The 24,671-nt window shown below is 57.2% G+C and overlaps 1 protein-coding gene across 11 annotated transcripts in view; it reads left to right on the forward strand.

The window, feature by feature from the left end:
- SHANK3 (SH3 and multiple ankyrin repeat domains 3) overlaps window positions 1-24,671 on the forward strand; it is a 364,754-nt gene that overhangs the window by 193,495 nt on the left and 146,588 nt on the right. For all 11 annotated transcript variants that reach the window (XR_010607209.1, XM_065647548.1, XM_065647499.1 and 8 more), the window contains exon 12: window positions 23,122-23,235. Coding sequence is in view for 10 of the 11 variants with exons in the window: in XM_065647548.1 (XP_065503620.1) it covers window positions 23,122-23,235 (114 nt within the window). In the remaining variant the exon portion in view is untranslated. The remainder of the gene's footprint in view (window positions 1-23,121; window positions 23,236-24,671) is intronic.

Consider the following 24,671-nt stretch of genomic DNA (forward strand, 5'->3'; position numbering starts at 1 on the left):
CTGTGGTGTTGTCAATAATAATTACAAGTAAAGAGATAACCAGCAATGCTCTCTGTAAAGTCAGTGCAGCACTCTAGAACTGGTCAACCCCACCCCAACTGATGGACAGTTCATCAGGACTTACTAGGAAAGCTCTTAATGCCACCCCGAGCCCCCCAGCACGCAGGGCGTAACTCCCGGCACTGCAGCCCCTCGGTGTATCACCGCGCTGTGGAGCACAGAGGGGAACGGGGTGATGGGCGCCTTCGGTGGCATCTGTGCGAGGAGATGCCCGTGTGCATTTTAAGACTTAGGCATTTGGGAAACAAATGGTGCGACAGCAGTCTATAATTTCATGAACAGTTTGGAGAAAGGCTGCTTACTAATCCTCTAATACAGGAACCTGGGGGTGCTCAAATAAATATTGGCTCCAGCCTTAAGACAGAGGAGAGCACTTTTTTGTGCAGTGTGGTAGGTATTAAACTGCAGAATTTATTGCTGCAGGACACTATGGAGGCCAAGAATGTGAATGGATTTTAAAAAAGGAGTAGGGTCACTTGTGAAAGACAGATTTGTCCGTGTCTGGGCTGCATGACTGCTGCAGCCTCTGGAAACCCTGGAGCTGTCAGTGCTGGAACCGAGCGGGCTGTTCCCTGCAGCCCTTCTTGGGTGCTGAGGACAGGGCAGTGCGTGCCAGGGACAGGGCACCGGGTGCTGGGGACAGGGCAGTGGGCGCTGGAGACAAGGCAGTGGGTGCCAGAGCCTTTGGCTGGGTTCACGAGTGCAAAACTGGTGTTACCCATGGCTCCTCCTTTGGATACGGAACCAGGTTCTCTCTTTTGGGGGCTTGCTGGCTGCCTGGATGTGCCTAATTTCTGTGGCTGTTGTTTTCAGTCAAGACGGGAATATGAGGAACGAGAATGATTTTGTCCCTTGTGCTGCACTCGATGTGCAGGGAGAGGAAGCATGAGGCAAAGTGGGGCAGTGCCTGCTGAGCCCTCCGGGTCCCTGGGCTCTGGCTGCTGAGCCGGGCTCTGGCGCTGAGCCGGGCTCTGGCTGCTGAGCCGGGCTCTGGCTGCTGAGCCGGGCTCTGGTGCTGAGCCGGGCTCTGGCTGCTGAGCCGGGCTCTGGCGCTGAGCCGGGCTCTGGCTGCTGAGCCGGGCTCTGGCGCTGAGCCGGGCTCTGGCTGCTGAGCCGGGCTCTGGTGCTGAGCTGGGCTCAGCCCTGCCCAGCAGAGCGCGGTTTGGCCACAGCCCTCGCCCCTGCAGCCGAGGGGTGGCCGTGCTGCCTCCGCAGCCAGCCCCGGCTCCAGCCCCGGCTCCTCGCTCCGCGTCCTGCCTGCTGCTTGAGAGCGATGTGTCGGGGGGGGTAAATTCTTCCCAAGAGGCATCATAGCTCAGCATTTCCTCTCTGTATGGCTCTGGAGTGGATCTGGGGGATGCCTAATCCTTCTGTCTGTAAGGACAAGCTTCCTCAGCCACAGCAGTAAATTATAATTGCAATTGCTAGTCCCTGCCTAAGCGTCTGATCCCGAAATGTTCCTCAGAGTGGGGCTCATTCAGTGAAGGTTTAGAAAAATCACATCAGCCTGTAATAACCTCCAAGACGCTTTCTTGCCTTTCTTTGACAAGGCATTTTAGCTGCTTGAGTGGTGTTAATACGGCAAAGCACATCACAGCTCTTCAATGGGAAGAGGATTCAGGCAGCAGACAAAGGGATTTCCTGAGCTCCGGCCGGGACTCGGCTCCTCCTCCAGGAAAGCGGCTTCTCAGTGGGGAGCAGGGCAGACACGGTGCAGCTCGGCGAGGAGGTTGTTTCTCCTGGATCTCCTTTCCTGGCAGCTCACGTGTGGCTGTGGTTTGCTCCACAGGCAGCGCGCTGAGCTAGGGCTGAGCTCCGGCTGCCGCTCCATGTTCAAGGGTAGGGAAGCGTGTGCCGCTGCTGCCTTTGCACCAGGAGCACCACAGGTGCCACGGATAACCTGTGACCGCTGCAAACCCGCAGCATGTCCTCGCAGTGCCAATGGACATGGCAAGGATCGGTGTGCTCAGCCGGACAGCACTGGGCTCTGCATCAGGGGCTCTGATTGCCCACCTGAGGGCTGGACATGAGATGGGCAGGAGCACGTCAGGTGGTGACGAGACACACATAGTGATATGTGTTGAGGAGAAAACAGAGAAAACAGTGACAGACGGCAGCAGCCGTGGGGGTGCTGGGCCTGTGTCATCCCATCGTGACAGGGCTGATGTCAAGGGTCCCCACTTAAGGGCTGCTGAGTTGTGGGTTCTGAATCCAGAGAGGCTGCCAGGGCTGGGGCTGCCGGCATGGGAGCTGGGGTGGCACGGAGTGCCCCCTCCAGGGACATGGGTGTGCTCCCCCCAGGGACATGAGCGCCATCCCTGGGATGTGCTCTGGTCCCAGGGCATGTCCCAGTGAGTGTGACTTGGCCAGGTGGGCCGTGTATGGACAATGGTGGCAGCTCGGTGCTGCTGCTGTCCCTGCGCTGTGGGTGCTGCTGCTGTCCCTGTGCTGTGGGTGCTGCTGTCCCTGTGCTGTGGGTGCTGCTGTCCCTGCGCTGCTGGTGCTGCTGTCCCTGTGCTGCTGGTGCTGCTGCTGTCCTTGTGCTGCTTGTGCTGCTGTCCCTGTGCTGCTGGTGCTGCTGTCCCTGTGCTGCTGGTGCTGCTGTCCCTGTGCTGCTGGTGCTGCTGCTGTCCCTGCGCTGCTTGTGCTGCTGTCCCTGTGCTGCGGGTGCTACTGCTGTCCCTGTGCTGCTGGTGCTGCTGCTGTCCCTGCGCTGTGGGTGCTGCTGTCCCTGTGCTGCGGGTGCTGCTGTCCCTGTGCTGCTGGTGCTGCTGTCCCTGTGCTGCGGGTGCTGCTGCTGTCCCTGTGCTGCAGGTGCTGCTGTCCCTGTGCTGCGGGTGCTGCTGCTGTCCCTGTGCTGCGGGTGCTGCTGCTGTCCCTGTGCTGCTGGTGCTGCTGTCCCTGTGCTGCAGGTGCTGCTGTCCCTGTGCTGTGGGTGCTGCTGTCCCTGTGCTGCGGGTGCTGCTGCTGTCTCTGTGCTGCTGGTGCTGCTGTCCCTGTGCTGTGGGTGCTGCTGTCCCTGCACTGCTGGTGCTGCTGTCCCTGTGCTGCTGGTGCTGCTGCTGTCCCTGTGCTGCTGGTGCTGCTGTCCCTGCACTGCTGGTGCTGCTGCTGTCCCTGTGCTGCTGGTGCTGCTGTCCCTGCACTGCTGGTGCTGCTGCTGTCCCTGCGCTGCTGGTGCTGCTGCTGTCCCTGCGCTGCTGGTGCTGCTGCTGTCCCTGCGCTGTGGGTGCTGCTGCTGTCCCTGTGCTGCTGGTGCTGCTGCTGTCCCTGTGCTGTGGGTGCTGCTGTCCCTGTGCTGTGGGTGCTGCTGTCCCTGCGCTGTCAGTGTGAGCAGGAGGCGGCTGCTGCTCTGCCTGCCCCTTCAGTCTCCTGTCCCCAGCCTGGCTGCTCACCTCATCTGCTGCCTCCAGTTCTGCTTCCCTCCGCTGGGTAATCAAGCAGGGATTATTTATCATTTTAAATGAATGTATTACGCTTATTCTGTGCTCTGTATACATTTTAGTAATAGAAGAAAAAAAAGCCAAAACACAAAATCCAGACCAAACAAACAAAAATCCAAGCTGAATACCCTATGATAAGAGAAAAAAGAAAAACAAAAAAAGGGCCTCAGTGTTGCCCATCCTGCAGTGAGCAATGCCCTGAGCTCTGAGGAGCAGAGCGCGCCATCTCCTGGGCTCTGCTCCCCGGCCTCCTGCTGCTCCCAGGTGCCAGCTGGAGCAGCGCAGAGCTGGTGTGCACTGGGTGACCCAGTCCCGCGGTTTCGGGGTTCCTGCCCAGCTCTGCTCTTTCTGGTATCTGGTAGCACAGTGTGTGTGGAATGCAGACCGGGCTGTCGTCCTTCAGGACGATACTGAGCCCGTGGGTGCCCAGGCGTCACGCAGGTGGGTTTTGTACATGCCGCGCTGCAGTGCTCAAGGTTGTGAGCAATCCAGGAACCTCCAAAATTTTGTCTGTGTAATTATATGTTAAAAAAGCCTCACAACACCACATCTACAAAGCCATGTGTTTCTCAGAGCTGGCTGCTTCTGCTTGCTGTCAGTGTGTTGCTGAACAGTGGGTCCTCTTGCTGCTGGTTGTGTGGATGGCGGGTGGAAGGTGGGCAGAGCTCGGCTGCGTGCACCTAGTTCATTCTTCCATTTCTCATCCAGCCATTCCCTCTCCGGGGTGTCTGCAGATGTCAGCGGTACTGGAGATGTGCTCCTTCCAAGTGTTGGTATGTGATGGATCCAGCAGCAGGAACACAATTGCCCACAGCTCTTTTTGGGCACATCTTCTGAAGAGTTCTTGTGTGTCCTCCTGTCTCCTCCAGCAATGCAGGAGTGTCCAGCGAGCACTGGGAGGACTCTGGTCCTTCCCAAACCCCTTCCACGGCAGGAGGTGTCTGAGGAGCAGGAGATCTGCAGGGTGCGGATGGGCCAGACTTATGTGGTCATCCAGAGATGGCTCTGTTGGCTGTTTAAACTTCTGTGTGCTGACAAGAGATTTCAGTGACCTTTAGTCCTTCTCACCTGGGCAACCCCTTTATAATTGTGTTTGCTGGTCATACATCCATCGCTGTCTCCTGGGTCTGTCTGAGGTCTGTTCTTCGGGGAGACGCTACCAAGTTAGGAGTGTAGAGGAGCTCTTGGGAGAGGGATGTGACGCTGGGGAGCTCGGCAGCTGTGCGGGAGGAGCAGCTTCTGCAAGGGGTTCTGATCTGGTGCAGAAGGAACAGGATGGTAGAAGCTGAAATGAAAACTTCAGGCTACAGGTGCTATCATCTGCTGCTGGCAGGTTGGGGGAAGAGGGAGTGAGTGTGGGGTGCGCCATATTGTGCATTATGAAGATGCACAGCACTTCACGCTTTTTTTCCTCTTTTTGTTTACCCGGAGTTCCTCCGTAGCCATTCCTCTAATGGAAAGAAAGCACAGCACAGAGGAGCGTTGCGAGCAGCCGTCTGCACTGTGCGCCACCCCGCACAGTTCGCACTGAGGCTTGGACAGTCCCCAGACTCTGCTTTTTGTCGTGGGGGATCTCTGAGCCCCCCGCTCGCTCGTACCCCCGAACCTCGCCTGCTGTCCAGCACATCCACAGCGAGTTGTGATGGGAGCGGATCTCTTGCTAATTACCAGCTTTGTGCCTAATCAGGGCTCCTTCAGACCAACCCGATTTGTGCTTTGCACGTGTATCGACATCTCGGGTACAGACAGTGCCGGGTGCGCCTGCTGTCCGTGCTGCTGTGCTCATGCGTGTGGATCCTCCGCCCACGCTCCTCCGGGCGCTTTGAGCAGCTCTGCTGGTCACTGCTCACATTCCTGCTGGCAGGGGACACCCCGTTGTGCCCGTCACCGGCAGCTGGGTCTAGATCTACCCCAGGAGCCCACCCGTGCTCTCCCAAAACTCTGTCTGTGCTGCGAGGCAGATGCTGGTGAGCACAGGGGAGGAAGGGACAGACTGGAAGCGCTGCAGGCTGAGCTGTGTGTATTTCTGGTATGTGAAGTGACGAGCACGGGTGAGGCCCATTTTCAGCTCAAACCAGCTTTCTTTGGGGCACTTTCAGATGCCAGAGGAGCAGAGTCTGGGCTTCTCCCTCCCCTCCTCTGTCTCGATGCGATCAGCCGTGCAGGGAACGGGTGAGGAGCTGCGGTGAATCTGAAGTGTGCAGCACCAGGAGAACTCCCCCGGGCTCTCCTGTCAGGTCTGTTATGCCACCTTGAGATGAAAGGGGGCTGAACGCATCCACACAAGAAGCTTTAGAGCCAGGAGAGGACCCCGGGCTTGTGGTAAGGTGCCAGTTGCATCCAGTGACAGGGAGAAGTGTCTCTGTGGGAGTCGTAGGTCCATCCTGGTGGGATCTCTTAGGAGAAGCCTGTTAGTCCTTGCTGTGGTCCTGGGGATGGAGCGGAGCCGCCCCTTGGCCTGTCCTGGGCAGCACCGGGGCCCGGGGAGGGCCCGAAACCGGGAGTGCATGAGGCTCAGAGCTCTTCATCCATGGTCATAGTCCCTAACGGGACCTGCTGGGGTTTTAGTAGGGATTTTGTCTCTCTACTCTTTCAGCCCATACAAATTTTTCACAGCTACAGCAGCTTAACTGTGTGTTGTGTGAAAAGTCTTCTTTTGGAGGTTTTCTTGGCCTCTCTCTGCTGGTTTTCCTTGGTGACCCCTGAATTTTTGGTGAAAGCAGCAGCAGGCAGGAGATCCCTGTTCGTGCAGTCATGCTGCTCTTGACTTTGTACACTCCTGTCTGACTCCTGTGCTTCCAGGCTACGTTCCTTGTCCAGAGCCATTACTTCAGAGTCCTGGTCATTCTTTTCTGTATCTTTCCCAGTTGTGCTGTGATCTCTCTGAGCTGAGGGAGCTGAACTGCACGTGGTATTTAAGATACTCTCCCTTTCCTGATCATCCCTAGCACTTGATTAGGTCTTTGATGCTGTCAGTCACCAAGCTGTTCTCACACAAAGATCTGAATCAAAACCTCATTCCTGAGGGGCAGCAGGTCAGAGCCCAGCGTTGTACATGCGGTGTTAGTTACCGCTGCTCGTACTCAGCCAGGGCACATTTGCCCGTGTCCGATGTGACCTGTGCTCGGTGTCCCGCTGCGGGGCGGACGGGATCTCCCCGTGTCCCAGCCCTTGGCAGCAGCCAGCGCCCTGGAAGGGGCCACCCGTGTCATGGGGGGCTGTGGGCCCCACCGGCTCTTCATGGCAGGTTTTGGTGAAAGCGCTCGCTTCTCCCGGCTGCACGGGGCGTTACCAGCGGTACCAGCCTCCCAGAGAGGAGCGGAGGAGCCGGGGCTCCCCGGCGCGTCTGCGGCGCTGCCTGCAGCAGTGGTGCTGCCGACCGGCTGTGAGGTGGTCGCGGGGCTGGGGGCTCTGTGAATATCCACAGCACGAGCCTGCCTGTGGAGGGAGTGTCTGGGAGAGCGGCTGCTACAGCTCCCATCGTCGCCGAAGACTGGAGGTACGCCGTCTTCATACTGCTCTGCTGTCCCCGCGTCTGCTTTTGCAAGCCCTGAGGAGGCAGAGCGTGGTCAGAGGTGTTGGCTCGGGTTTCCCTGCACCGTGGCTGAGGTAGGAACTGGAGCAGGGGGAACCTCCCTTTATCCTGGTGAGCGTGGATGGCAGGTTCAGACGGTGAGCCGGGCCGGTTCGTCTGGCTCAGCAGAGCACCTGGGCGCTTCCAGCGGCAGGAACGTGCCCTGGGGACGGGTCCGTGGGTGCCAGTCTGGGGGACTGCCCCAGGAGGTTGGGGTGCCGTGGGGTGAACAGACCCCAGCCCCGCGATGGAGGAGTTGCTGGGGGTGCACGCACTGGGGGCCTGGGCACAGTAACTTGTGCCGTGATTCATCCGATTTTTACAGGCCAGACTTGGCTTTAGGGAAGGTTTGGCAGGCCCAGTGTCCTGAGATGTCACCCTGATGGCTGCTTGCGGGGCCGGGGGCTGCGGGGCCGGGCTGGGCAGCGCTGGGCTGTGGGACGTCCCGAGCGGTGCACGCGTGCCCCGGCTGATCTGTGGTGGCCATGGAAGGGACACAGGCCTGGGGCCCTGGGGAATCTACTTGCAGCATGGAAATGCTGCTGCCGTGAGCAGCCCGGGTAGGATTAATGTTCCCAGGAGGTGGGGAAGGGACAGGGGACAAGATCAGCCGGTGCGGGAAGGGAGGGGGTGAGCATCGGCAGCACAACTGCAGCCGTCGTCTTTCGGCTCCGGCCGTCTGGGCCAGAGCCGCCCTGCTCAGGCTTCGCATATCGCATTCCAAATCTGCTTACTGGGTACCAGATCCTGAAACTCTGCTTAGGCTGAAAAGTCCTCATTAACATTTTGGGAATACATTAATTCCCTTCCTTTCCTATTCCAACCTGCTGACTTTGATTGGCACTATTTTTTACAATAAATGCTTAATTAAAGGCATAATGACTGTATAATGATTGTATTAAAAGCAAGATGATTATAAAAATCAGCTTAGCAGCTGGAGGCTGCAGGGCTGGAATAGCTCGGAGCAGCAATCTGTGCGGCAGTGCTGTGGAGCTGCGCTCGCAAGTTCATTATCCACAGCATCTCTGTGGCCGTTGTGCTCGCGGACCCGCAGCCCCCTCATTCTGAGCACTGTGCAGAGCCCGGCTGCCGAAATCCCTGCTGCCAAAATCACAGAATCCCAGAATGTCAGGGATTTGAGGGACCTCGAAAGCTCATCCAGTCCAACCCCACCGCCGGAGCAGGAACACCCAGATGAGGTTACACAGGAAGGTGTCCAGGCGGGTTGGAATGTCTGCAGAGGAGACTCCACAACCTCCCTGGGCAGCCTGGGCCAGGCTCTGGCACCCTCACCGGGAACAAGTTTCTTCTCAAATTTAAGTGGAACCTCTTGTGTTCCAGCTTCCCTGCTGCCAAAATCCCTGCTGCCGGAGGGATGTCAGCCTGAGCAGCAGCAGGGAGCGGGATGGCAGATGTGCTGCTGCTGCCGCTGCCGGGATCGCCACAGGTGAGGAGCTGGGGTGTGATGGAAGCTGCGAAACGCGATGCACTTTGCATCAGCACCCGCTGCAGCCCCAGGTCTGTGCCGGGCTCCGATCCCGCAGGACGGTGAGCCAAGTTCAAGGTCTGGGTCTGTATCTGCAGGGTGCACCACAGCCCCGTCCCGCACCAGGAGCCCGAAGCTCTGTCCTGACGCTGTGACTGATACGTCTCCTTGGGCACAGTGTCACTGTCCCCAGACAGGGTGAGACGTGCCAGCTCAGCCCCTGCCAGCCTCACCACCTCCTGCTCCGGCACCACCGCTGCTCGCCGGCGTGCGATCAACCCGGGTCCTGCTCTGCCGGTCACCGCTCCCTCCCTGCTCACGCGGTGCGTGCCGAGGGGTGGGTGCGACAGTTGCGTGCCTTGGCCAGCCCCTGTGGTGTGTCCGTAGAGCACTGCTGAGTGTGCCGTGGAACTCGGCAGAGCAGCAGTGCCCCGGGACGCGCAGCGTGACCGAGCCCTGCAGAGCCGCGGCTTGTCCTGTGCTGGGGGCTGTGCAGGGCTGGACCACTCCCGCCCTTCCCTTCCAACGGCACTCAGGTGCGTCCATCTGCTCCTGGAGACTTTTCGGGTCCTCAGGCCTTGAGTTTAATTGGTTTCACCTGCCTTCAGCTGCCAGGGCAGTTGCGATGGAGTTGGTGCCAGATGGTGCAGGCAGGGCTGGTCTGGGCGTCCTCTGCTGTGCCAGTTCCCTCTTTGTGCCCATTCCTCAGGTCACGTCCCTGTTCATCCTTAATGATCTCATTTCCTCCACTGCTATATTTGAGCTCTGTGCCACCTCAGATCTCATTTGGACCCAGCTGTGCCTCTGTTCCTCTGCGGTAGCTGGAGCCCCACACTTAACAAGAGATGGAAAAGGTGATTTAGAAGGTGCCCCTCACCCCCAGCCGTTAGTTCTGCCGTGCCTGGGTGCGGGCAGTCTGTCTGGAAAGCTGAAGGTTGCAAGTTTAATAAAGCATGAACAGTTAATATGATATTCAAGGGTAGGTTGAAAAAGCGAGCTGTTTAAGTGTGCACTGGTGAAGCGACGGCAGGAATAGACGTTGAGAGGAGTCCTTTTTGTCTAGAGCCTCTGCAAGAGGTTCCGTCCACCTGGGTGCAGGTTCTGTGTTTGCAGCAGGTGTTCTGGTGGTCCTGGGTGGGAAGGCCGGTGTCTGGCTGGGAGCGCTGGGGCACCGCCACAGGACGCCGTCACAGGACGCTGTCACTCGGTGTTCCTGGCACTGCCGTGCAGGGGACACCGCGGAGCTGCTCTGCTCGGAGGGGCTCCCTGTGGTGGCCTCTGGTGGCCTCTGGTTTGGAGCTGCCAACACAAACCTCTGCCTGGGCTGTCCGATGGGAAAGGCCGTGGGGAACCTGTATGTGCAAAGCTCTGCCAGACCCACGGAGGCTGCTTGGTTTGTGTTCTGAACCGGGCTCAGCAGCGCGCCGGTCCCTTGCCTGCGCTCCCGGGAACAGGCCGAGCGGTGTTTCAGCTCCTCGCGCACCCAGCACCGTCCCCAGCAAAGCCAGCGCTTCTCTTGCTGTGGGCAGAACTGGCCCAAGCCTGCGGAAGAAACCCTTGCAGGAAGAACCCGGCACAACCGCTTCCAGCCCAGAGCACGAGCCGCGGGGCCGGGGCTGCTGCGGCCACTCGGCTCATCCCCTGGGCCTCTGTGAAACCGCGTTCTGCCCAGGGTGGCATCAGGAGCAATGAGGAAACACACCCCACTCCTTTCATTTCTCATACAGCAACGAAAGTTTTCCTTCCTTTTCATCCTTCTCAGTTTTGAAAGTCACTTAGACATAAAGTACCATGAATGCAAAATAGTGGGGTACCAAAAAAGTCAGGTCCCTCCTCTTGGCCCCTTCCTCTGCAGGAAGCAGATCAAGGTGCCCTGTCCTCAGAGTCAGCTTTACTTTGGGGGTCTTTTTTTTCCCTTCCTCTTGGGATGGTTTGCATTTTCTGGAGGTCTCTGGTCTGACAGCTGAATTGCTCCCAAAGCTGCTCGGCTTTTACGTGGTTCCGCTGGCTTTGCTGTTCTGAAGGTGCTTCAAGAGGATCCTTTCCTCAGGAGCTCGACCGGGTAATTGTGTGTTGAGCTGGACGCAGCCAGCACGTGCAGCCGCAGCATTCGCCTCTTTCGTCTGCTGGGAATTATAAATCGTACCGGTGACTTTGTGGGATCGCCAGGGGCTGCAGTTCAAGTGCACGCAGGCAAAGGCTGTGATGTGGCACTTGATACGCTGAGACTTGCTGTGCCCAGGACTAAAGGCATCTTAGAACCTGCTCCGCTGCCATGGTAGTTTCAACTCTCAGAATTCTTAGTGGGGCCATTCAAAAGGGGGTTTTAGGCCTCTTCTGGATGGTCTGACTATTTGTACTCTTGCCTGCTGTCTTAGACCCTACTGTGACTCAAGCAGAGAGAAGTTCGGAGATAGATGAATTCTTCAGTCCTTATTAATTTGTCTTCTTTATTTGAGGGGGAAACTTTATTCTACTGCAAGAGTGAACTTGCGCAGTAGACTGAAGCTGTCTTTTAACTGATCCTTTTCTCTGATGGGTTTTTGGTCTCCACTAGCCACCAGGATTAGTCTGTCTCCGGTCACAGAGAGCGCCGGCAGACTCAGCAGAAGGGCCTGAGTGACTGGAGAGCCCACGGACGTTCTTCGTACCCGCACGGAGAGCTGATGTTTCGTGGGCAGGATGTCTGAGGACTCCTCCCTTCTGGGCCAACACTTTCTGTGTCAGATTTCTTTCTGGAGTAGTTTGTTTTAATATTATAAAGAAAACACATAAGCTTTGAGTGGAGTAAGTCCACTGATGTTGCTTTGAGACTTGTTTACCACCCCAAAGGTGGGGAGGTGGCTCTGGTTGGAAGATGCCAAGCGGCTGTTGTGGAGAAGCAGCCACACAACCCTGTTTGGGTGGGAATGACTGGAGGCTGTTGTAGGAAGCTCCACATGCACTTGCGTTCTGGTGTAACGTAGGAGTAGCACAACTGCCCAGGTGCAGGTGCTCCTGCATTTGAGCTGCTGAGTTGTTGATGTGGTAACTGCTCTGAGTACCGGAGCACTGGGGTGTGTGTTCTTGCCCTGGAGTGTGTGTTCTTGCCCTGGAGTGTGTGTGCTCTTGCACTGCGTGTGTCTGTTCTTGCCCTGGGTGTGTCTGTTCTTGCCCTGGGGTGTGTCTGTTCTTGCCCTGCGTGTGTCTGTTCTTGCCCTGCGTGTGTCTGTTCTTGCCCTGGGGGGTGTCTGTTCTTGCCCTGTGTGTGTCTGTTCTTGCCCTGGGGGGTGTCTGTTCTTGCCCTGTGTGTGTCTGTTCTTGCCCTGGGGGGTGTCTGTTCTTGCCCTGTGTGTGTCTGTTCTTGCCCTGTGTGTGTCCGTTCTTGCCCTGGGGGGTGTCTGTTCTTGCCCTGCGTGTGTCTGTTCTTGCCCTGTGTGTGTCCGTTCTTGCCCTGTGTGTGTCTGTTCTTGCCCTGTGTGTGTCTGTTCTTGCCCTGTGTGTGTCTGTTCTTGCCCTGGGGTGTGTCTGTTCTTGCCCTGTGTGTGTCTGTTCTTGCCCTGTGTGTGTCTGTTCTTGCCCTGTGTGTGTCTGTTCTTGCCCTGGGGTGTGTCTGTTCTTGCCCTGCGTGTGTCTGTTCTTGCCCTGCGTGTGTCTGTTCTTGCCCTGGGGGGTGTCTGTTCTTGCCCTGTGTGTGTCTGTTCTTGCCCTCTTTTGTGTCCTCTTGCCCTGTGTGTGTCTGTTCTTGCCCTGTGTGTGTCTGTTCTTGCCCTGTGTGTGTCTGTTCTTGCCCTGTGTGTGTCTGTTCTTGTCCTGTGTGTGTCCTCTTGCCCTGTGTGTGTCTGTTCTTGCCCTGGGGGGTGTCTGTTCTTGCCCTGCGTGTGTCTGTTCTTGCCCTCTTTTGTGTCCTCTTGCCCTGTGTGTGTCTGTTCTTGCCCTGTGTGTGTCTGTTCTTGTCCTGTGTGTGTCCTCTTGCCCTGTGTGTGTCTGTTCTTGCCCTGCGTGTGTCTGTTCTTGCCCTGGGGGGTGTGTGTTCGTGGGCCATGTGTGAAGGGCTCGTGGTGCAGGCGCAGCTCTGCGGTGTGTCGGAGGTGGCTGTCGGTGCAGGTGTGTTGGGGTGATGGACACGTCTTTGGAGGGCAGACGTCGCTGCCCATGCTGACTGCAGGGCTCCACCTCCGCGTGGCGCGCAGACTCTGGTGTCTCATCTGTTGTCAGTAGACGAGCAAGTGACGGCTAACGAAGGCTTGTTCAAGTGTAACTGGGGTCAGGAGCCTCCCCAGGCATTTCAGTGGAAGGTTATGAGGTTGGTGGACAAACCATGTTTTCTGTTCATTTGGGGGCCCCATATGAATCTTTCCCATTTTCCCTAATTTCTGTAACTGCCAACTTGTCTCTCCCTTGGTTTTTTATTAATAAACCCAAGTGAAATCTGTTGTTGTGATGAAAGGACCGTGCAACATCTGCCAGATGGATTATATGCAGTCAGTTTATTAATTCGATAGGGCATTTAAAATCGGCTTTTGTAACTGCATTTTAATTCCATAACAAATAAAGCAGCTGTGCAAAGTCAGGCTAACGTGGCGCCGACTCTAGAAATGCCGTGGGTTTTCCAGCGTGACCGTCAGGGATGGGGAGCTCCAGCAGGTGGGGGTGTGGGAGCCCCTCGGTGCTGGAGGTGGGAGGTGAACCCGTGTCCTGCTGGTACGAGATTCAGCTGCCCAGGTCGAGCAGCCCCAGGACCCGCACGGCAGCGCTGGGGCTTCTGGAGCGAGGATGCTGCTGGGGGTGGTTCACCAGCAGCCCTGGGACGTGGTGTCAGCATAATGGTGCGTTAGGCGGTGGGTGCACCCCGGGCACCGTGCTGGGCCCGAGCCGGAGCGAACAGGGCTCAGGGCAAAGGATTTGCAGCCGCGTGAAGCTCTGCGGTGCTTGGCTTACTCCAGGTTTAGCTGTGTCTCAGTATAGATACAGGCAAATTAAATGGAAAGGAGCAGAAAACTTTCCTAGGGTGGGGAAACAATAATGGGAGGAAACTCGGAGCCTGATGAGCTCTGGAACCAAGTGAAGGTCACAGCCCAACACTGCTGCTCACATGAGGGACTGGACCAAAAAATGGGTCAGTTGCTGATTTTTTCAGAGCTCAGCAGCAGTAATTTCCAGCTGACATTGAGCAGAACTGTGCTGTTGGCATAGTTCTGGCAGTGTCCCCTTTTCTGGGTCCCTCGTAGGGTGCTGGCTCAGAAGTGAAGAGCATGAAGGTGAAGAGTGTGGTTGAGAGGCCAGGTCATTGTGTTGGCCTCAAACGGATTGGGTGCTCTGTGTAACCCCAGCGTACAGGAGAAGCTGTCAGGACAGGGTGCTGCTGCACCAGTCCAGGCAATGTTCGCTTGTTCGCTGGGAAACGCGTCGGGAATAAACCAGCCCGGAGACCTGTGCGTGACAGCTGCACCTGTTGCCTCTTGATCTTGGATTCCAAGTGTGTTGTTTCAACGATGCGATGTACATTTAGTCTTGGTGTGAGATCACGGTACCTGTTCCACTTTTTGTCACTTTGTAGCCTTCTGGAGTTTGTCTTTGCTGGTAGCACATCTTCCAGGGCCCAGCTCTGCTGGGGTTGGGTTGGGTATGATATGGAACAAGATGTTAGCAATGCAGTCAAGGTTCCAGCTTGGCAGCTGCGTGTTGTGGCTACTCTGGAACTGCAGGTAATCCTGCGTGCCCGGGCTTTGGGAAGCCCTGTGGTGTACAGACGGCGGTCGTGCTGCTAGCACGGGGGGCCCGGGTGATCATCTCACGGGTTACCGGGCCCTGCAGAGGGGCCGCTTGTGGTCCCGTGTCAGGTTGAGAGGAACGGCAGCACTGCCTCCCCACCATGGTCAGGGGGGCTTTGGGATGTTCTCCCACCAGAGTGGTCGGGGAAGGTCTGTGAACGTGGGTGTGAGACCCCCGGGTGTCAGCGCCCGTCGCAGACGCGCCGTGACGCCTCTGGCTTTCCGAGTTGTGCCTTATCGCAGGCTTGGGAGTCTCCGGATTCGGATTCTGTATCTGTGCCCCAAACGGCTTCCCGATAGTCACTGAATAGATAAAACCGGCAGAATGGCTTTGTCCCTTGTTTGTAGCTCAAGACAGCAGATGTGAATTCTGATGTTTTTCTGCCCCTCAGGGGGCTGAAACTAAATGAAGCTGTTATGTAGGAATTTGGCCGTGGCAGCTCCCAGGGACACAGGAACCTACAGACACGTCAGTGGTGGGATCCAGGAGCTGTGTCTGAGCGGGGCTGCCGGGACTGAGGGGACGCGTGGGGGTCCCGGGTCAGCGGTGCAACGGGCAGGTCTGAGCGGGGCTGGGCGGCCGGAGCGCCGTGACAGCGGGTTTGTGTCGGGGCGCTGGGGGGGCCAGGACTGTCCTCTGCCTTTCGCAGGGGAGTGCCGAACCGGGCGAGGTCCCTCGGCACCGCCGAGGAGTGGGGCTTTGACAGCATCATTAGGGCAGGTGGGGAGCCCTGGTGAGGAGTGGGGACCCTGGTGAGGAGTGGGGAGCCCTGGTGAGGAGTGGGGAGCCCTGGTGAGGAATGGGGACCCTGGTGAGGAGTGGGGACCCTGGTGAGGAGTGGGGACCCTGGTGAGGAGTGGGGAGCCCTGGTGAGGAGTGGGGACCCTGGTGAGGAGTGGGGAGTCCTGGTGAGGAGTGGGGACCCTGGTGAGGAGTGGGGACCCTGGTGACGAGTCACGTGTGAGGAACCTCAGGAGAGTTCAGTGAGGGTTCTGATGGGAAGAGCAGAGCTATGGGTGAGGGTTGATAAGAGGAAGCCTTTGAAAAATGAAATGAAGGGTGTTAACACGCTGGGCAGCAGGGCCTGCAGTGTTTTCATTGTTGCCCTTTGCATTGTTCTTTATCTTCACGCATTGACCTGTCCCCAGCACAGCAGAACCTGAGCTGGAAGTCACGACTGCGATAGCTGTGCTGGTAGAGCTGGGTCCCACCAGGTTCTGCCCTCGTCAGGGACTGCTCAGGATGCGAGTGGGGACAGCGGTCACAGTGATAAATGGACGTGGCAGCGCTGCTGTGAGGGCAGAGAGCAGTCCAGGTGGGCTGGGGTCTGCAGCAGCTGCCCCCTCCCACTGCTGGCCCACAGACCTTCTCGTGTGGCCCATGGGTGGCCCCGGGGTGGCCCCTGGAGAACTGGTCCAGGCACAGTCCCATGGCACGGGGGGTCCTGGCTGCAGCACTCGCCTCTCCTTGGAGTGATGGTTTAGGCAGGAGCAACAACCAGGGCATTTCAGAGGTTGAAGGGATCTGTGGGCAGTGCGGGCTCAGGCTGGGTCATGCAGATGTGGGTGGCTGGGTCACGCGGATGTGGGTGGCTGGGTCACACAGATGTGGGTGGCTGGGTCTGTGCAGATGTGGGTGGCTGGGTCTGTGCAGATGTGGATGGCTGGGTCTGTGCAGATGTGGGTGGCTGGGTCACGCAGATGTGGGTGGCTGGGTCTGTGCAGATGTGGGTGGCTGGGTCACGCAGATGTGGGTGGTTGGATCATACAGATGTGGGTGGCTGGGTCTGTGCAGATGTGGATGGCTGGGTCACGCGGATGTGGGTGGTTGGATCATACAGATGTGGGTGGCTGGGTCACGCGGATGTGGATGGCTGGGTCTGTGCAGATGTGGATGGCTGGGTCACGCGGATGTGGGTGGTTGGATCATACAGATGTGGATGGCTGGGTCGTGCAGATGTGGGTGACTGGATGCGTACAGGTGTGGGTGGCTGTGTCCATACAGGGACTTGGGAAAAGGAAAACCCATGGCCACTACGGTTTGGGTGCTTGTTGGTTGGTTGGGTGGGTTTTTTGTTTGTATTTTTTTCCATTTCTTTTGGTCTTGGAACCTGTGAAGCAATGGGAAATGGGAGTTTCAAGAGGAAAAGAGGTGGCAGGAACAAAGCGAAGAGTTTTGCAGGCACCTGTGATGTTGGCAGCCCATGTGAAAGGTGTCTCCCGGTAGCATCTGGAGTCCTGTCCATTGAGAACCCGCTTTGTGCTGTGCAGCAGAGGAGGGGCAGGAGCAGACCCTGGAGCTGCCGGTTACAGGCTCAGGCAGCAGAACAGCCAGCAGTGCAAACCGGCCGCACAGAGACGGTCTGAAAGAGCTGGCACTGCTGAGCTGGTTCTATGTGTAGGCATTAAGGGTTAAGTGGGATTGAAATGAATGGAAGGAAGACAAGGGAAAAAAAATAGTCTTTGGTCAGGACAACTGCCTTGTCATTTGCAGCTGGCTGGGCTCCATAAGCATCATTTCAAGGGGGAATTTTCCACAAGACCTGAAGGATGCTACAGTGGATTCTCCAAGGGAGAAGTTTGCAGGCACGGCAGAGCGTGTAGGAGGCAGCATAAAACGGTCTGGAAGACGTGTTTGGAGATGAGTAAGGGCTGCGAATGGGATGGGAAGGCAGGGTCAGGTCCGTGGTAGCAGAGCAGTGGAAGGTGGATTGTGCTCACAGGGCAGGCAGGGGCTGAGGGAGCCCGGGTGACTCCAGCAGCTCTTCCTCCAGCTCCCGCAGCCGCAGGTTGAGGGATCCTTGCAGGCAAACCCAGCTCAGGAACACGGCGCTCGCTGGGGCTCCTTCGCCAGGCCCTGAGCCAGCGGCACGGCGCTGGGGGTGCCAGCGGGGCTGGCCGGGCTCCGGGTCCACACATGATCTGCTCTGACTTCCTTTATTCATTTTCTCCCAGTATGTCTTGTTTGTTCATTTCTTCAGAGCATATTTAAGCACTTTGTGTGCGCATCCCACCGTGGCTCGGTGTATGCCTCATTACCATGTTTATAGCTATGCAGATTACCAGTGACCTTCAGAGCTGGTGGCCGTGGGAGCCGCCCCGCTTGCACCAGCGATTCGCACGCCTGAGCAGACCCTTTATTTCAGTTCTCCCACCAGCACCAGGTTTTTCAGCCACGGTGGCATTGCCCGCTCGGTGTGAGGGAGAGGACACTGCCACCGGTGAGCTCTGGGCTGGCGCTGGGGGAGAACGGACCCACTTGGCAGAAGAAAAGGAACCAGGCCTTAGGAGGGACTTGTCAGGAGCGGCTGCTGAGAGACGGCGTCCACAGGGCAAGTCGGGCCCTGCTAAGCCCGGCTGAACCCAAGCACTGTCCCCTTGGTCTGCCAAGTGTGGGTTGTGGTGGCTTCAGAGCTCCTTGGCACCGTCTGCTCTTCTCCCTGCCAGCCCAAAGCTCATGCTCATTTCACACAGAACCACAGAATGTCAGGGGTCGGAAGGGACCTCGAGAGCTCATCCAGTCCAGTCCCCCGCCGGAGCAGGAACACCCAGCTGAGGTTACACAGGAAGGTGTCCAGGCGGGTTGGAATGTCTGCAGAGAAGGAGACTCCACAACCTCCCTGGGCAGCCTGGGCCAGGCTCTGGCACCCTCACTGGGAAGAAGTTTCTTCTCATATTTAAGTGGAACCTCCTGTGTTCCAGTTTGCACCCATTGCCCCTTGTCCTATCACTGGTTGTCACCCAGAAGAGCCTGGCTCCATCCTCCTGACACTCCCCCTTTCCATATTGATCCCCATGAATGAGGTCGCCCCTCAGTCTCCTCTTCTCCAGCTCAGAGCCCCAGCTCCTCAGCCTTTCCTCACCCGGGAGATGCTCCGCTCCCTTCAGCATCTCCGTGGCAAAGTTTTTATGTTATCTCACGTCTGGCCCTCAGAGACAAACTGGTGAAATAAGGACAACTTTAAAGTTTTCCTTGCATTCAAATGGACTCGGTTTGCTGTTACCTTAAGATCTGTGCTCAGCTTGATGCCAGACAGGCTGAAACTTCAGTCCTTCCAATCCTCAAGAAACAGCCAATCTTGAGGAGTGCGGTGTGATTGAAGAGCCAAGTGGAACAAGGGCAGAACAGGGGGCTCTGGAGAGCTGGGTGAGCTCTGCTCCGTGAATTTGGGAATACAAAATACTAGAAAAGGGAAATTTTCCATTGGGAGGTGTTAGCAGAGCTTCTAAAGCATGGATGAGAGCAGTGGGAAATAAGGTGCAGGATTTGGGGCTGTTCCAAATTGTGACAACATCATAACCTTTGGAGAGCAGGAGCATTTGCATCTCAAGAAAAAATCGGAGAAGAGACTGAACTGAGTCTCCTGTTTGCCTTGCAGATCAGGCTGCCGTGTGTGTTTGTTTTTCCCTTGCTGCCTGTAGGACTGATGCCTGGATACCGGCAATCGCTAATTCCTCTGCTTTGGGGAATTGACTTTGGCTGGCATGGAGCGGTGCATAATTTATTAATAGCTCTGGTGTTTGCGTTGCGCTGGGTGACACGCGGCACGGTGGTGATGGTGCAGGGCTAAATCTGACCGTGCTGTCTGGGGAGGGCTGGGAGGGAGCGGAACTGGAGAGGGGGCAGCACGTGTGCCTTCTGCCAGTCGGGACATCAAATACCACTGTAATTCACGTGTTTATTTGTTAACTAATTAAAAAAAAGAAAAGAAAGGAAGGGTTGTCCACTCAGTCGCCAGCAGAGCAGTCCCAGCCTGGCGGCGGGGCCGCGGTCCGTGGCGAGGTGAGCTCGTGTGCGCGGTCCCTCACTCGTTGTTCCTGAGCGGGAAGCCCTGTAGATCCGCCAGCTGCCGAGCCCGGTGTTGTGTCCCCAGTGCTGGCACGTGGCTCTGGGGCAGGACACCTGTCCCTCCAGCCCCGTGTGTCCCTGGGCGGGCGGCGAACACGCGGGGGCTGCAGCAGCCACTGGCCCAGAGGGGCTGGCCCCGATGGACACGCCGAGAGCACGAGGGCTCCTGTGTGCTGGGGGCTGCGGGCCCTTTGGATCAAGAGAAGAAAAGTGAAAATAAACCATCTTCCTCGGCGGTCTTTGACATGGAAGGCACCACTGCACTAATGAGGAGAGCTAATTTCACAGTGATTTGTGCGGAGATCGCCAGCTGGGGCAGAAAGTGCAGCTGACACGCGTGGAGCCTGAGCGCTGAAGGAGCCGTGGGGAGGGACCCCGGGCGGTGCAGGACCGCGGGGTGGCACAGGTGGCAGGCGGGGTGGCACAGAGGTGACAGGCAGAATGGCACGGAGGTGACAGCAGGGTGGCACAGAGGTGACAGGCAGGGTGGCACGGAGGTGACAGGCAGGATGGCACGGAGGTGACAGCAGGGTGGCACAGAGGTGACAGGCAGGGTGGCACGGAGGTGACAGGCAGGATGGCACGGAGGTGACAGGCAGGGTGGCACAGAGGTGACAGGCAGGGTGGCACAGGTGGCAGGCAGGGTGACACAGAGGTGACAGCAGGGTGGCACAGGGGTGACAGCAGGGTGGCACGGAGGTGACAGGCAGGGTGGCACAGAGGTGACAGCAGGGTGGCACAGAGGTGACAACAGGGTGGCACAGGGGTGACAGGCAGGGTGGCACAGAGGTGACAGGCAGGGTGGCACAGGGGTGACAACAGGGTGGCACAGGGGTGACAGGCAGGATGGCACGGAGGTGACAGGCAGGGTGGCACAGGGGTGACAGGCAGGGTGGCACAGAGGTGGCAGGCAGGGTGGCACAGGTGACAGGCAGGGTGGCACAGAGGTGACAGGCAGGATGGCACGGAGGTGACAGCAGGGTGGCACGGAGGTGACAGGCAGGGTGGCACAGAGGTGACAGGCAGGATGGCACGGAGGTGACAGCAGGGTGGCACAGGGGTGACAGCAGGGTGGCACGGAGGTGACAGGCAGGGTGGCACAGAGGTGACAAGCAGGGTGGCACAGGGGTGACAGGCAGGGTGGCACAGAGGTGACAAGCAGGGTGGCACAGGGGTGACAGCAGGATGGCACAGAGGTGACAGCAGGATGGCACAGGGGTGACAGGCTGTAGGATACTTGCATTGCCCTGTGGTACCAAGTTTATTATCAGAGGGTTCACCCCAAGAGCCGTTCCGCTGAGGACCGAAGGGCCGGTTCCTGGGGATCATGTCCCACCAGTGGTCTCATTTCCTGGGTTTGCTGCATCCAGAGCTGAATAACCGCTGCCCAGCTCTGTTCCTGCGGCCCGGCTGTGGTGCAGCCCCAGCGGGAGGATTCGGCGAGGCCTCCCCGTGCCCGCCGTGCCAAAGGGCCTTTCCGGTGACCGGTTCCTCACCCTTGTTGGGGTCCCGGTGGCTGGAGGGGCGTCCGGCGACTCTGGGGTCGCCGCCCTTGTGCTGGGTCCGCAGACCCTGGGACAGGCAGCTCCCGGAGCCGTCACGTTCAGGAGCACGTTTCTGATCGCAGCCAAGCTTCAAATGAAGCGTTTGCTCTCAAAGCCACAGGGTTAAGTTGCGATTAAAAAGTTGGAGAAACAGCCATAGGAAAAAAACGTAAGATAAGATGACGCAAGTTTAAAATAGAGCCCATGTCAGCCTTTTCCTTCCCCTGCTGTCAGGGATTTATTTGCTGAGGAGCTCAAGAATCCGGTTCAGAGTCCCCTCTCTGTGCTGAGGGGTTGTAACGGCTCCTGGAGTCTCAGACAAAGTCCCAGGAAACGCCACATCTCTCTGCTGATGCGGCGGATCTCGTGATGGAGTGGGATTGGTTTTTTTTAGAACTCGTGATGCAGGCAGTGCTGGGGGAAGGCACCTGGATGGGGACAGCAGGGACCCCAGCACGCTGCCTCTGCTCTTCATTTCTTGTCTGGATGCCAAATGAGCTGCCATTTCAGATACTACACTGTAATGTTTTCCAAAGGATTTATCAAAAGCTTGTCACTTTTGGGTGATGTGCAACAGTTTCTCTTGATCTATAGTATTTTATAGACTAAATCTAACACATTAATTCACAACCTGTTCCAGAGACCACTGTGTTACCCAGGGTTAGGAAAGCGTTGTAAGCCACAGTAACCTGAGGACAGAGGTAACTGCTCTCCTCTGCTCCCTGATCAGGATGGTGCCGTTAATTGGCCTCGTCAGTGCCTGACTTCAAGTGAGAGATGCACATCAGCCATTTTCTGGATAAAACAGAGGTAATATCTGGGCACTCTGGATATTATATATCAATGGAGAACAGCTGGAAAGATTGTTAATGATTCTTGCCTCCCTTTTTTCTCTCTTGCGTTGTGCATGTTTTTGTTCTCTTGGGTGCTCTGGGAATGACAGCCGTTTTCTCTGTGGCCATGGGAAATGTAATGGTCACATGTGAGGCACTTTTAAAACATAGAATCAACGAATCATTTTGGTTGGAAAAGCCCCTCAAGATCCATGAGTCCACCCATTCCCCCACCCCCGGCACTGCCCCGTGTCCTGAGAACCTCATGTCCGTCTGTCCAACCCCTCCAGGGATGGTGACTCCAGCACTGCCCTGGGCAGCCTGTTCCAATGCCCCACAGCCCTTTGGGGAAGAAATTGTTCCCCAGATCCAACCTCAACCTCCCCTGGCGCAACTCGAGGCCGTTTCCTCTGGTCCTGGCGCTTGTTCCTGGGGAGCAGAGCCCGACCCCCCTGGCTCCAAGCTCCTTTCAGGCAGGTCAGAGATCAGAAGGTCTCCCCTCAGCTCCTGTTCTCCAGCTGAACCCCCAGCTCCCTCAGCCGCTCCCATCACACTTGTGCTCCAGCCCCTTCCCCTTGTAAATGTCCCAGAACAATCCAGATCTTCCTTGCAGAACCTGCTGGCATGAGCTGTGGGCGCCTGGCTGCAGAAACTGGGAGACGACAGCTGACATCAAACATACGTTTGCTGGCAATGGTTTTCATAGCAGAAACCTCAGGCTGTTTTGTCTCCTGGAGCTGTGCTGGCTGGCTGTGGAGCCCACTTCATTCTTCAGGTGTAACGGGAGGTGCTGGTTCTGTCTGCAGCTCCTCAGCAGTTTGTACCTGGTTTCCCGAGAGCCGTCCTGTTCAGCTGGCAGCTGCTGAGTTCAAGCTGATAGTTCCCTGGTTTAATGAGGACACTCCTGGTGTGATTCTCCCTTAAAATCTCCTTGACTCTGAATTCATTTAATCTTCAGAGCACATTTCAAGACTTCCTTTCCGTTTCTCTCAGCTTTGAGCAAGTAAACCCAAGGCTTAATGGCTTGGGCGAATTTTGCTGTGCCAGTGCAGTCCCATCCTGTTTGCTGGGTCATTCGGAGTGAAACGGCTCGTGGTGTTTTGGTCACGGGCCAGTCGGGACACCCCAGTTCTCGGGGTGACTCTTGTTGTCCCTTGGCCAGTTTCCTTCCCTCTCTGTGTCTCGTTTTCCTCGTGGGGCTGTGGTTGCTGTGGGGCATCAGGAGTTATGGTGGGCACGTTTCCAGAAATGGTTTTACCAAAGCCTGTGTGATGTCTGGGTCCCCCATGAACGATCCTTCTTGCACAAATGGGTGCTGCCAATTCAGGGTTTCATTTTCACAGCACGTGGCTGCATGAACGCCCTTGTCTACACTATCTCTCTTCTGGACGTGGGTGAAAGAAGCTTCTGAAGGCTTCCGGAGGTGCTTTCTTCCTCCAGACCACACCTGGCCCCACACACATTTTCTGTGCTCTGCCCTGTTGTGTTTTCACTGTGATAACACCACGGTGGTCGTTCTGCCTTCCCTTTCTCCGGGAGCCCTGCCGGTTCTCACGGTCCTGTTTCTCTCTCCCCGCAGTGCTGAGTATCGGCGAAGGTGGCTTTTGGGAAGGAACCGTGAAGGGCAGGACTGGCTGGTTCCCGGCAGAATGCGTCGAGGAGGTGCAGATGCGACAGTATGACCCACGGCAAGGTAAGCTGTGCTCTTAGATCCGAGTGTCTCTCACCAGCCACACCGGGCAGCCCCAGAAATTCGGAAGTATTCACTGGAAATTTCTAGCAGGCTCTGAGTTTGCCTGTTCTTTGCAATGGGTGATGGATGCATCTGAAGAACTGTATCTCAGGTGTTAGTTTACATTACCGAGTGCATCGGCATCCCGCAGTGACCCTGCGGATCCGCGGTAGGTGTGTGGTACAGCCGGGAGGACCGCGATCGTCGGTGCCCTTTGCGGAGATTGCTGCAGTGCAGGGTCTTCTGCAGGCGGCAGCGAGTGATGGAGCAAGAGAGTGTGACTGCGATCTGAACCTCTAAACCCCCGTTATTACGGTTTAGGAGACTACAAAAGAAAACAGTGGTTTGCACTTGTATGTTCTGGTCCCAAATGGCCGAGGCTCTGCCCGGGCGGCCCTGACGCCCCGTCTCAGCACCAGCCCCACCCAGCAGGGATTTGCTGTTCCTGGGGGTGGCAGGAGCTGCGGGTTGTAGGAAACAATCACCTTGCCAATAGAATAGGCCCAGGCAGGATCTCTCAGCAAAGCAGATTTTATTAACGATTTTGCAAGACTGGGTGTTCTACCTAACGGTAGGCACACGGAATGGGGCAAAAATCCCCCGCTTATATCCCCCCAAATCCCAACTGCAGTTTCCCTCCCCTGTTCCCCAGTGGTTGGTACTGCAGGGTTTACAGACTGCCCGACCCTGCCTCAGTTTACCTGTCTCATTCATCTAATTCTAACAACCCCCTCCCCTTATTGATTTATTTAAAATACAGATTCCTGGCTCTTTGGTTACCCTTCCCCCTAGCTTAACTTTTCAAATACAGTAATCAGTTTGCCTTCTGGGATTAGTTCGAAGAGACTTTGTTTTACATGAAGGATTCATAGTCTGATGTCTCTCAGTCCTTCCCTGTGCTGGCTGCTGTGGGTCCGTTGCCCTGTGTCCCCGTGCCAGCTGCTGTGGGTCTGTCGCCCTGTGTCCCCATGCCGTGCCGGCTGCTGTGGGTCTGTCACCCCGTGTCCCTGTGCCGTTCCAGCTGCTGTGGGTCCATCACCCCGTGTCCCTGTGCCGGCTGCTGTGGGTCTGTCACCCCGTGTCCCTGTGCCATGATGGCTGCTGTGGGTCCGTCACCCTGTGTCCCCGTGCCGGCTGCTGTGGGTCTGTCACCCCGTGTCCCTGTGCCGTTCCAGCTGCTGTGGGTCCATCACCCCGTGTCCCCGTGCCGGCTGCTGTGGGTCTGTCACCCCGTGTCCCCCTGCCGGCTGCTGTAGGTCTGTCACCCCGTGTCCCCATGCCGTGCCGGCAGCTGTGGGTCCGTCACCCCGTGTCCCTGTGCTGGCTGCTGTGGGTCCGTCACCCCATGTCCCCGTGCCGTGCCGGCAGCTGTGGGTCCGTCACCCCGTGTCCCCATG

Source organism: Caloenas nicobarica, chromosome 1 (assembly GCF_036013445.1).
Source record: "Caloenas nicobarica isolate bCalNic1 chromosome 1, bCalNic1.hap1, whole genome shotgun sequence".
Lineage (NCBI taxonomy): Eukaryota > Metazoa > Chordata > Aves > Columbiformes > Columbidae > Caloenas > Caloenas nicobarica.